This window comes from Leopardus geoffroyi, chromosome D2 (genome assembly GCF_018350155.1).
Source record: "Leopardus geoffroyi isolate Oge1 chromosome D2, O.geoffroyi_Oge1_pat1.0, whole genome shotgun sequence".
NCBI classification, from domain to species: Eukaryota; Metazoa; Chordata; class Mammalia; order Carnivora; family Felidae; genus Leopardus; species Leopardus geoffroyi.
This window is the reverse complement of record NC_059334.1, coordinates 50,189,905-50,202,338: the sequence shown is the minus strand read 5'-3', so window position 1 is coordinate 50,202,338 and position 12,434 is coordinate 50,189,905. Positions and strand designations below refer to the sequence as shown.

Here is a 12,434-nt window from a genome sequence, read left to right as displayed (position 1 = left end):
TTTCATTGCATGCCCCCCACCCCGCCCCCAACCACTTCTACAGGATTCCCGGTGCATATGCAAAACCTTCCGGTAAACCTTGAGTGGGTCCTTGGCAGCCGTGAAGATTTTGGCCTACTCTTTGGACCCTCACAAGTCACACCGCCTAAGTGGGGGGCCAGCAGTGGGAGGGGGCTACCCCTGCCGAGAGAAGGCCGTCAGGATGCTGAAGGTGGCCTTGATTCTCCAGAACACTGTGACTCTAAGTTACTAACTTACGAATCTGCCTGCTGGGGGTGGGGGAAGAGTAGGAAGCTGAGTTCGGTGAGTGAACCAAGGGGCCCAACTCACCTAGTGGCTCTGCCGCCCACTGGGGAGGGGCGAAGGGAGTGGGGAGAGGTCCAGGAGCCCTCCTGGTGAGGACAGAGGCTCAGGGACTCACATGCGTTGTGTCTGCATATTCTGTGCCTTGAGGCAACGGCCAGCATCTTGGGGCCTCCTCCCTTCCCCAGCAAAACTAAGGCCTCACCCCCCACTCAAGCAGGACAGGTCAGGTGGCAGAGGCAGCGCCTCCTTCATTTCCCCCATCTTAATCTTAATCTTAATCTTCCCTATCCTGCCATCCTGCTGTCTCCCAACTAGTATCACAGACCAGAAAATGGCAACAAAAGCGGGAGGGCCAGCAGTGGGCAGGTCACTTCACCGTGGCCTCTGGAGTCCTATCTTCATTGCTGGGTGCCGGGGGAGGGGGAGAGACCTGCAGGGCCTTCCCTCCCCCCACCTCCTGGATCCCACTAACTGGCCGGAAAAACCTAGTGGGAGAGCCCAGACTAGCTGGGGGAGCTGCGTGCCAGACCCTTGGGCTGGCGGAGGTGGGGGGTGGTTGGGGGCTGGAAGCCCAGAGGGTGTAGCGCCCACAGCCAGGGAGTGAGGAGCGGTGGGGGGTCTGAAGGGAGACAGGAGGAAGAGGGGGGTGCCCGCCCCAAGCGCAGCCACCTCCCTTCTCCAGGCCCCCCTCCTCTCCCCACTTCTCCGATAACACCTGTTATTCACGACAAGCTCAGTGTCCCCGCCTCCTCACCTCCCCTTCCCGCTCCGGTGCCTTGGAGCTGGAGCTGCACCCCTGCACTGGGCATTCAAACCGTCTCAGGCAGTCTCCATCCCCACTAGGGGCCACGTGGCACTGGCAGCTGCCCAGGGACCTGCCAGTGGCCACAGGTCCCTCGGGGCATCATCTGCAAAGGGCACAGGTCACACCTGCTTGAGAGAGTCTGTGTTTGCAGCCCACAGTCACTTCCAGAGATTCTGGTGGGTGCAAGAGCTTCCAGGAGCCAGGACCCTGCAAGCCATACGTCGCCCCAGCCCCCCAATAACCCCAGGCCTGCCCTCTGGCTTAGGGGGTTGGATCCTGGGCCACTGGGGAGCAGACCTGCTACCCATTCGTCTCTGGCTCCCCCAGCCCCAGGAATGAAGGACCACCCACCACAGCAGAAGGGCGTGAGCAGCCCCCAGCCCGAATTCAGGTACTCCTAAGGCAGGAACCTCCTTCCTGGGGGCTGTCCTCCCCTCCTCAAACCCCAGCCCTCAGATCTCCCTAACTCGGAGTTGATATGTGTCTCCCTTAAGCACCAGAGAGCTCTGGTCCTGTCCGCTGGGGCCACACGCTGCAGATACTTGGGGTCTGGCTGCAAGCATGAGCTGGGGGTCCAGGACACTGGCAGCTGGAGCCCCACCCTCCTCTGTAAAACACCGGCACCTCCAGCACCTGTTTCAACAGGTGGTAGCAAGCGCGCCATGAGGCCACCAAGCTCGGGACATGCTCAGTACTCGCCGGTTTGGGTGGACTTGTCAGTTACCCGCTTCCTTCCTGACACAGATTGTGGGGCCTGGTGCTGACCTCTCCCTGATCTCACCTCTCCCTCTCACCTCCCCATGCCCAGGTCAGCCAGTAGGCCCCCTCCTGCACACAGGAAGAAAGTGGAGAGAAGCTACCCCCTGCTTCCAGGCAGGCAGACCCATTGACTTGGCTGCGCTGCCCTGCCCTGGCCTGAGGGGGCTCTGAGCTGGCTCTGGCCTCGGGGCGGCTGCTTGGCCCCTGCCCAGGGTGGGAAGTGGCAGGGGTGACACGCCCCTGTGGACGGGTCCTCATCCCTCCTCCCTCTGCACCCCCATGGACTTTCTATCACGGAAGTCCTTGGGAGGACATGGCCTGCCCCCTCCCCGCAGGTCGGGCCAGGGAGCACCCTGCAGCTCCCACCTCTGGATCCTTCCAGCCGGGTGGGCATCTGGAGCTCCTGGAGGACAACGAGTGCCATTCCTTACATAAACCAAGCTTCAAGAAATCACCTTCACAGATGCCCTGAGGAAGGGCTATATTTACCTCGGCGGACCCTCTGGGCCTGGTGGGGCGGTCCTGGGGCCCTGGGGCCCGGTGGAGGCCTGCAGGCCGGACCCCTGCCAGGAGGCGGCTGCCATGGGAACCAGAGCGAGGCAGCACCTCGCGGGGCGCCTCCTCGACAAAGGCCCGGCCTAGGGAGCGATGCTGATAATTAAAGCTTTGTTACGGACGCATGATTCATTTTTCTCCCTCCGGATTCCTTCCTAGCACCAAATACTATTCGAATTGACTGAAAGAATCTTGCCGTCTCCTCTTCACACTCCAAAGTACAAATTCCGCCGAGCCCGGCTGTTTTCCTCATTTTTTTCCTCCTTCTTTTCTCCCTTTCTGTCCAGTCAGCTTCTTCTGGTGGCTGCTTAAGGGACAGAATGTCATTGTCCACCAATAACCGTCCCATTATTGAGGCCGGAGAGGCCCAAGGACAGAGCAGGTAGGATTTCAGAGAATCCCTGCCCTTTCCCGCAGGGTGGCGGCTGGCATGCTGGCCTCCCACTCAGGCCACTCGGGCCCCGCGTTCCCCGCCCCTTCCCCTCTGGCCTCCCTCCCTCTTGGGCCGACTCCACCGGATTCCACAGGGGTCACCCCAGCACTTCTGCACATGGGCGGGCGACTTGGCCTCCTGGAGGCTGAGCGGGGCACAGGCTGGGACAGGAGAGAGTGCAAACGGAGATAAACTTGGGAGCCAGTCCTGTCATTTCTGGGAGCCCACTCAATGTGCCCCGAAGGAGGAGGGCTGGGGGACCAGGTCACAGACCCCCACCTCGCCTGAAATCACCCTCTAGGGCCCCCTTTCTATGTAGAGGGTCCACTTGCGGGGCTGCTACTCAGAGCCTGCATAGTCACTAGAGAGAGCTCCGGCCATCAGGCAGGAAAAGCCCAGGCTCCAGGAGGGAATGGGACAGTGAGGGGACCGCATCAGAGTTGGGGGTCTTTGAGAGGCAGGGAGTCTGGGCCCCTCAGAATGGATGGGTGCGGTGGGGTACAGGCCACGGCTCAGACCTTTCAGGAGCGAGTGCCAGCCTCCACCTCCGAGGCTGCCTGGGGTTGCTGGGGTATGGAAAAAAAAAGAACACACAGTTCCTTTATTTTTAAATGACATCTAATTAGGCTGAGCAATGATTTTCCTTTGTGTTTAAAAACAAATAAAAATCAATTTTCTTTGCTTGAATTGTCATCCTCCGGGCAAACGCCCAGAGTGACGCCCCTGGGACCCCGCTGCGCTCCAGGAGCAGGAGGGTTCTGTGCCCCAGCCTCTCTGGTGGGCCAGGGAACCACGGCCTTGGCCAGAGGCCACAGCGTCTCAGAAAGACCAAGGCACATGTCTTGACCCTCCAACAAAAAGCTCCCACTTCCTGTGTCCACTCCCTGGACACAGCAGCTTTCCCGCCACACACCCTGTGTCCCCTAGGCTGGGGGCTCATGACCAAGTAGCCAGAACCTGGCCAGCCCCCAGGAGTAGGAGTGGCACCGCTGCCTCTACCCGTCCCCAGGGCAGCACGTTTGCCCACACAAGGCACTTGCTGCTAGCCAGGCAGCCACTGTCCCACTTTCCAGATGAAGGAACAAAGGCTGAAAGGGTGCAAGTCATCAGCCCAGACCTTACAGATCCAAAGTGGAGGGCTGAGATTTGAAGCCTGGTGGGTGTAACCACCACGATCCGGCATAAACCCTAGAGCCACCCGCATGGGCTCAGGAGAAGGGAGAGCAGGTGCAAGACAAAGGCAGGTGGGAGCCAGCCAGGCCCCTGCAAGATGGACACCGCCCGGCCCACATGGAGCCACCTGCTTGGAGTGTGCGCAAAGGGGCCCGATGAACTCAGCACCGCGGCGGTGTCGGCAGGGGGGAGGGTGCCAGGCCAGGGCCCGAGGGCCAGCCGCAAATGTGCCCCCAGAGTCCCCAGACAGAAATGTACAGGTGACAGAATGTTGTGGACACAACGCAACAGCCGAATATTAATAAACAAAGGATGAACCAAAAGTCTACCCGCTTGATTAAAAAACTTCCCCAAAACATGTTTTTGCTAAAGAAGGAATGAAAACTCCAATTACAGGGACTCCTAGGGGACTCAGTCAGTTAAGCACCCAACTCTTGATTTCGGCTCAGATCATGATCTCACGGTTGTGAGACTGAGCCCCACGTCTTGGGATTCTCTCTCTCTCCCCCTCTCTCTCTCTGCCCCCCTCTCTCTTTCAAAAATAAATAAATAAAAGCTTTAAAAAAAAAAAAAACCCCTCCAATTACAGATACATTAGAGAAATAACCCTTACCAAAAAAAAAAAAAAACTCCTCATGAAATTTGATACGTCCAAAGCTATACTCAGAGAAAAATTCATACACTTCAATATATTTTAAGTAAACAAGAAACAACGAAAATGAACTAAGATTCAAAAAGAGCTTCTCAACAAGCAGACCTGCGGCAAAGTAAACTGGAAGAAGGAATTATTAAAAGCGTATTTAACGAAAGAGAGTGGAATTTGCTGGTTGAATTTAATAGCTGATTTTCTTTAGAAACCACAAAATAAAAAGGTAAACCTCTGGCAGTTCTAATCAACAAAAGGGTGGAAGAAAGGGAGGGAGGAAGGAAAGCAGGAGGTGGGGGCGGGGGGAGAGAGGAAATCTAAAATGCAGCTCCTAAGAATGAAAATGGGAATCTGGCCACAGACAGGGACAAGAAACTTTAAAAGAATCGACTCTATAAATCTGTGCTAAAAGATCCGAAAGCATTTTGAACTGGGATATTATTTAGAAAATATAAATAACCAAAATAGACTAAAAACGCTTAAAACCCCAAAAGACCAATAACCATGGTGCAAATTAAGGTAAGCTGACAGCCAACCAGACCTTAGGGAAAAATTAAACCAACTCCTAGCTGAGACAGTTTCTAAAATGAATTATTTCAAGCCTTGGAGAATAAGATAATTTTATACGATATTTAAAGTATTTCAACTACACAATTCATATTGAAAGACTTTCCTATTCATTTTACGAAGCTGACACAACCATGATTTATAAATGTGACAAATATGTCCTGTAATAGAAAGTACATATAAATTCTTACTTATGAATATAGATGAAAAATACCCTAAGCAACTTATCAGTCGAATGAACCTAGAAGCATTTTAAAGCACAATTGACTCTGACCCAGTGGGATTTATTCCAGAAACATGAGGATGATTTAGCTCAGAAAAGCTAGTAAGTCAACACATTAATAGGTCCAAGGAGGAAAGGAATTTGATGATCTTGCTAGATACAGGAAAGCTTTCAATGAAATTTAATATCCATTCTTGGTGAACACTCTTGGCAATTAATGCAGAGGAGCATACTGTTCATGATGAAGAGTATCTATTGAAATTTAGGGTCAATTTCAGACTTAGTAAAAACATTAGAGGCCTTCTCATTAAAATGAAGATCAAGCCAAGGACAACTGCGATTATTTAATGTTGCTTTGGACCTTTCAGAAAACACAATACGATAAGAAAATAAATAAAAGATACATTAGAAAGGAAGAGGCAGAATGCTCCTTTTGTGCAGGTAATATGATTAATCTCTTAGGTTTTCTAGGAAGCCACACTGAAAATCTGTTCAAACTAATAAGAGGGTTCAACTACCCATTACTTAACATACATTTTTAAAAAATAGTTTACCTATCTACCTCTCCCGGGTACAAGTGTCCCTAACCCCAAAGATATCCCCACTCAGTCTATGGGGAGCAGGTACTGTGACATTCGTTCCAGCGGCAGCAGTAGGGAGAGGTGTGTGTGAGCACGCCCAGGTGCCCTGGGACCCGCCAGCTCGGCAGGTGTCCCAGCCTTTGGCCAGGGACACAATGTCCACCCAAGTCAGCCGCCTGGCCCACAGCCTGCTTTCCTGGCCACACACCCATGACACTGCACCATTGTGCCCTCTGGGCTGGGCGCTGCCCGTTTCCACCCTCCTCTGGGACCCTGCCAGCCCTCTTCTAAGGATGTTGCTCACAGCTCTGCTGCTCACAGGAAGGCCAGGCTCTGGGATGAATGTCAGCTCCTCCTGCCTCCTGGTGCTGCTGCAGCCTTAGACCTTGGAGCCTCGGCTTCCACTTGTGTCACTAGTACAGCGACCTCCTGAGGGTTAAGGGAGACCCATGAGCTGGCCCCCAGGTCCTCTGACTCATACCTGCCAGCCCCACCTCAGGCAGGGGCGGCTAGTATGGCAGCCACACTGACATTTGGGAAATGCCGTGGGCTTGGCCCTAGCCAGGCAGGCGGGTGTGAGCAGGATGGCGAGGGCAGGGTTATTCCACCGGAGGCAGAGGTGCAGGGCAGTGGGTTTGTCAGAGAAACCCTGCCTATGACAAGGAGGCCAAAGGGCCAGAAGCTGCAGGACTCCAGAGTGGGGAGGGCAAAGAACCCCGGTAAAGGCCCCTGGCTGCCCTCCTTCTCCTGAGACCCCAAGACCCCGGTGCCTTCGGCCATACGCTCCCACCCGACTGCCCACCCCACGGCCCCTCAACCTGTCTGCCTCTGGGATCCCCCTTGTTCTGGAACCCACAGGGACCAACCGGCCCTGAACCTGGCACAGTGGAGGCATCCTGGTCTGGGAGCCAGTTCTGCCCCTGACCTCCGGGCTGAACTCAGGTAAGCCAGGACCCCGTGGGCCTCAGTTTCCACATGTGTAAAACAAGGAGACAGAACTAAGCAGTCTCCACAGGTCATTTCCAGCCCTCATATTTGTTCCTTCCTTCCCTCACTTAGTCAGTCAACATCCATGAAGTCCTACTGACCTGTGCTGCACCCTTGGAAATGGAAGAACCCATGGACCTCAGCATCTGCCAGGGCAGACAGATGTAACACCACAGAGCAGTATGAGCAACTCAGGACCAGGGTCCGTGCCAGATACCAAGGAAGCACAAGGGTGGGGGGACTAACTCTGTAGAAAGAAGTTAAGGAGGGCTTCCTGGAGGAGGTGATTTTGAGATGGGCTTCCAAGGATGACCAGAGGTTTTCCAGCAGCTTAGGAGAAGAGCAAGGAGATACAACTGCTCTCCTGACCGACACAGCCCTCCTCTGCTCACTCACCAGTGGCTGCCCCGGAGGGTGAGGTCCAAGAAGCCCCGAGGTACGGAGGGTGCAGACAGCTTCCACAGATACAGCTCCAACACAGGCTGTGTCATTCCTGAGCAAAACCCTACCCATTCCCCCCAGCAGCCCTCCGTACCGCCCAGCCCTTGAAGACAGCACCACTGTGGTCCTGTGCTTGGTGGGTACAGGACCTGCCAGCAGTGCTGAACCCAGTGCTTTTGCACCCTGGCCAGCCCCCTGGCCCACAGCAGCCAGGTCAACACAAGACTCTGCAGCTCCCTCAGTCCGTCCTGCTGCCCCTGGTGAAGTTCACACAAAGGGTCCCCGGCCCAGCAGGCAGGCCCAGCAAGACGGTGGTGTGGTGCCTGGGGCAGCAGGGGCCCAGGACCAGGCTGTCCTGAGCCAGCAGGCACAGGGGTAGCAGTGTGGCCAGGGGGCAGCAAGGGACCCACAGGGTAGGGCAAGCTGGGGCTCCAAATTAGCACTCTGTGCCAGACCTCTGCCCACGCGCTCACTCTCTCGCCTGCCCACCCCATTGCTAGGTGACCTCTCCCCAGGGGATGTCAAACTGTTGCTGCCTCTTGCCCACCCCCCACCATTCCACCTGCATCCCTTCCCACCTTTCGCCGAGACCAATGCCCTCCTTCCTGGAGTCAGCCTGCCTCTCCCCGTCTCCAGCACCACATCTCAGCCACGAGCAAGGCCTCTTGCTCTAATTCAGAGAGTGTCCGCATCGGCCCTTCTCTCCCCCACCCCTGCCTCCCTGGTCTGAGCTCCTGGGCCACTGTGCTGGCCCCACTGTCCTCTCCCTCTCACCTGCTCTGCTCCTGACATCCAGCCTCCGGTCGGCCTCTGGACACGCAGGCCTCTTCAAAGCCCCGCCTGGTGTTGTCCTGGTGTGCCCCTCCACTCCCATTGCCATCTACCTCCTTCCCTGCCCTCTGTCAGGTCCTCATGCACACGTCACACATGCAGAGACCTCCCCTAACTGTCCTACCCAAGGTACAAACAGCACCCCCTCAGTGGTGCTCACTACACTGAGCCCTACCTGCCAGGCCAAGCAGGCTTGTCACTATTGGTCCTAGTGAGACTGAGTGAGGCCACATGACTCGTCCAGCTCAAGAGCAGCAAGGAGAAGTGACAGGTGGCGCTCTGTGCTGGGGCAATTAAAATACTAGTGCCAGAGACCGTCTCCCCCTCTGCCACGGAACCTGTCAGCCTGAGGCCTTGAGTGAAGAAGGCTTGGAGCAGAGTCCAATTTGCATTGTGTTGTTAAAAGCCACTGGATTCCGTGGGTTTGTTTTTTGTTTGTTTGTTTGTTTCTGCAGATAACCTAAACTATTCTGACTGATGTTCCCGCCCTACATCCTACTCCTCTTTCTTGCTTCACTTTTTCTCTTTATCACTTAGCCACCATGCAACATGCCATATTGTATTTAAGTTTTTCCTAAGTTTATTTTTTTTAAGAAATCTCTACACCCGAACACGGGGCTTGAACCCATGACCCCGAGATCAAGAGTTGCACACTCTTCTAACCGAGCCAGCCAGGTGCCACTCACATTGCATTCATTGACGGGGCTTTCTCCCCATCCTCAAGCGCTAGAAGGTGAGCTCTATGAGGACAGTGACTGTCGTGTGTTTGGTCCCCTGCTGAATTCACAGTACCCGCACACAACAAGTGTTTAATCAATTCACCAAATAGGTGAATTAACGAAGCAACAAATGAGTCCTGTATCTTTGGCACAGCCAGGGCCGGCCAGCTCAGCTGAGGCCCTCTTCCGTGCCCTCACCCACACTGGGCCTGAGCTCCCAGGTCTGTGCGGTCAGCTACACGCTGAGGGGGCTTGGGACAGCGACAGCACCCTGTACCTGAATCACACCGCCAGTCCATCTCAAAGGGTGGCTTCCAACAAAGAGCCACAGAAATGCATCACATTGCCTCATGCTCAGGATTAAGTCTCAGTTCCCTACCTGAGCCATCCAGAAAGGAAGCTGCCCCTCACCTTGGAGCCCATGCTCCTTGAAGCCCCTCCCCCCCGCCCCAGCTCAGTCTCCTTAAATATGCAGGCATTCATGTGCCCACACAGGCACAACCCTGCCCCCATACACACCTCTCCCTCCTCCTCTCCCGCTCTCACTCCCCATATATAAACATGCCTGCATTTTCGCATACTCTCACTCTCGCCCACACATGGCACACACACAGACACACCTCCCACGTACCCACTTCATCACAGACCTCCTCCTCTCCCCCACCTCCTCCAGGGCAAACAGGTGGTTCTGTGCCCGTCAAGCCTGGGAAAGGATTCAGGGTCGTCCTGGCTCTAACAAGCCTGCCTGCCAGTCCCAGGGCAGCCATCCCGCTCCTTGCCTTGCTGCCGGGGGGTGCTGTCTCCTGCCTCTCTGGCCCTGTTCACACCACAGGGGCCCCACTAGGTTTGCAGGAACCCCCCCCCCTCCCCCCAGCCCTAGATGATCATTGGCATCAGCAAGCCATACCCGAAAGAGGGCAGCGGCAGCCTGAGCCACCCATGGGTTCTGAGCCCTGGGCGCCGCCCACCTGGCAGCAGGTGCCCCACTGCGGACACGCAGAGGGAGTGGTTCCCAAGGGCAGCCTCCTTCTGAGCCGAGCCAAGCCACAGATGTTCCGGATGGTCTCACTAGTTGCCGAAGGTCAGCGCCTCTTCCCGAGCTCTCGACGGCGCAAGAACCCCCTGCCCCCGGTCTTGCTGCAACCAAGGGGTTGCCTTGCGTGCTCACCCACGTCGCCGCCTCGCGACCCGCTGCCCCGCACCTGCCACGTGCCGCATCCCTACCTGGGGCTCCAGAAACATCCTGGCTGCCTACACCCCGCGCCGTGCCCTGGCGCTGCAAGCGCCCCGCGTGCGGCCGCTCCTCTCCTCAAGCGCCCGGGAAGCTCCCGCCCCCCGACCCCGCCCGCGGGCTTCTCCATACCCGCTGCCCTCCGGCTCTCAGCCTCCCGAGGGGCGGGGCGGGGCGGGGCGGGGCGGGGCCAGGGGCGGGGAAAGCGGAGGGGCTGGGTGGGGCCGAGGACCTCTTGGCCCGGCCAAAAACGGGGCGGAACCTGGGCCGCGGGCGGGGCCGGGAGGGCGGGGGCGTCGGGAGTGGGGCGTGGCGCGGCGCGGCGGGGCGGGGAAGGGGAGAGGGCCTGAGCGGCGGGTCGCCGCTGGGAGGGTGGTGGGGAAGGGACAGGGGTAGGGGCACCGCGAGGGGCGCGGCGGGGGCAGCTCGCGCGGGCCTGGCGCTGGGTTTCGGGCGCGGAGCGAGGCATCAGTCGAGCGGCCGCACCAGCGCGTCGGTACTGGGTGGCGCCGGTGTGCCACCGCGCGAAGCGGTGCTCTGTGGGTCCAGACTCCGTGCGGGACGCGAGCAGTGTTGGTGAGATCCCGCTCCCGGAAGGCCCCACTGGAACCCCATCTCCTCCCTTTGAGCCTCTCCGCGACCTTTGCGACCTCACCTCATCGTAGATATTCACTACAGAGCTACAGCAGGTGCTCGGCCAGCACTTGGCTTGAGTGCTTCCCCTGACGGGGCGCTCACTCTGGCCCCAAGCGGCACACGTAACTCAGTTCTTCCATTTCCTTGCGTGAACACAGGGGACACGGCAGCTGCTTTTGTGGGAGGACTAATCTGAAACACGGTTTAGGGTTGGGCCTGGCACATGGCAGAGTCAGGCGTCATTCCACCCCCAGAAGCCACAGCGTTCGGAAGAAATCCTGTCAGGTGACAGGTCACCCCCTCCACCGTGTGCCTGCCGTGGACCCCAACAAACCCAGGCTCTCAGAATTTGTATGGAAAAGATGGACTGAGCAGAGAGCACCCTTCCTGGGAGATCTGGAACTGGGGAGCCCAGAGGCTGAGTTGGGAGACCAAGCTGGGGTGGGTCTCTGAGGGAGTCACCACTAGAGAGCAACAGGGACATTCTCAGCTTGCACGTTATAGAGAGGAGGAGGGGATGCTCAGAGAGAGGCTGACACAAGCCCAACAGGGCTCATGAGCAAGCCCGGGGGCACAGATGGGCAGAGGTGACCCTGTCTGTGTCCAGACCAGTCCCTGGATGCCTACCCTCTGCTCAGTGAGACAGCCATCTCTCCTCTCACTACCCCTTCTTCTTTGCCCGCTCTCTTAGCAGTCCCAAGATTGGCCACCGGGCTGAGTGTCGGTGGACAGTTATTTCTGTCTTGTTTAATTAGGGGCTGTGCAGGGTCCACTCGGTGAGTGCAAGAGTTTGGAAACAGGTGTCTTTCTCTTGGAGCTCTCCACCGCCCCCTCATTTTTTCTGCTAGGACTGGAGCCCAGCACTCACTGCTGTAGCACCTGCACCCTTAACTACAGCCTGGTGCGGCTCCTGTGGGCGGGCATTGGGGGCGGGGAGGAGCACCAGGCAGCGAAGGCCAGGGCCACAGACCACTGGCGCACCAGCCCTCCAAGCTTTCACACTGTCCTTTCCCCCTGATGCTTCTGCATCCCATTTCAGGCCAGCTGGAGGATACGGAGTTCATGGTGGCCTCTGCAGGGGACTTGTAGCACAAGCACCAGCCTGGGCTTTTAGGTCCTGGGCCTGTCTGGCCACCTCACCCCTTCAGATGGCTTCAGAGCACCAAGAGGGTGAGGCCTAGGTTCTCGCCCTGGGGAAGCCTGCCAGGCACCCTGTGGCCCTCAGCTCTAGCCCACAACCCTGCCTGACATCTGGGCCCTAAACTGGCCACAGTATTGTCTCAGGATGTCCACGTGGGCAATTAACACCCCTGCTGCCACCTGCAGCCAGAGCAGGCCTTCTCCTCTGCTGCTCTAGATGGTACAGCCCAGAGGAGGTGGCTGAGCTGATACCCAGCCCCACGGCACCTTCTTATAGTCACAGAGCCATTTCCCCTAGGTGCTCACTCACAGATTTCACCTGCATCCCCAAGGACCTCAATAAAGTAGATGCTTCCCCAGGAGGAAGGAGGGCCCCTCTGCCCATTGTCTCCACAATGGGA

At 57.1% G+C, this 12,434-nt stretch overlaps 1 protein-coding gene across 6 annotated transcripts in view; it reads right to left on the bottom strand.

Annotated features, from left to right (window-relative positions):
- Nucleotides 1-12,434, bottom strand: part of RASGEF1A (RasGEF domain family member 1A) — an 85,116-nt gene that overhangs the window by 23,379 nt on the left and 49,303 nt on the right. The window contains exon 1 of one of the 6 annotated variants that reach the window (XM_045438152.1): nucleotides 10,913-11,026. The exons of 3 other annotated variants lie outside the window; for them this stretch is intronic. Coding sequence is in view for 1 of the 3 variants with exons in the window: in XM_045438150.1 (XP_045294106.1) it covers nucleotides 10,251-10,268 (18 nt within the window). In the remaining 2 variants the exon portion in view is untranslated. Of the gene's footprint in view, nucleotides 1-9,994; nucleotides 10,170-10,250; nucleotides 10,434-10,912; nucleotides 11,027-12,434 lie in introns of those variants that run through there. 2 more of the 6 variants (XM_045438150.1, XM_045438154.1) reach the window with 2 other exon arrangements.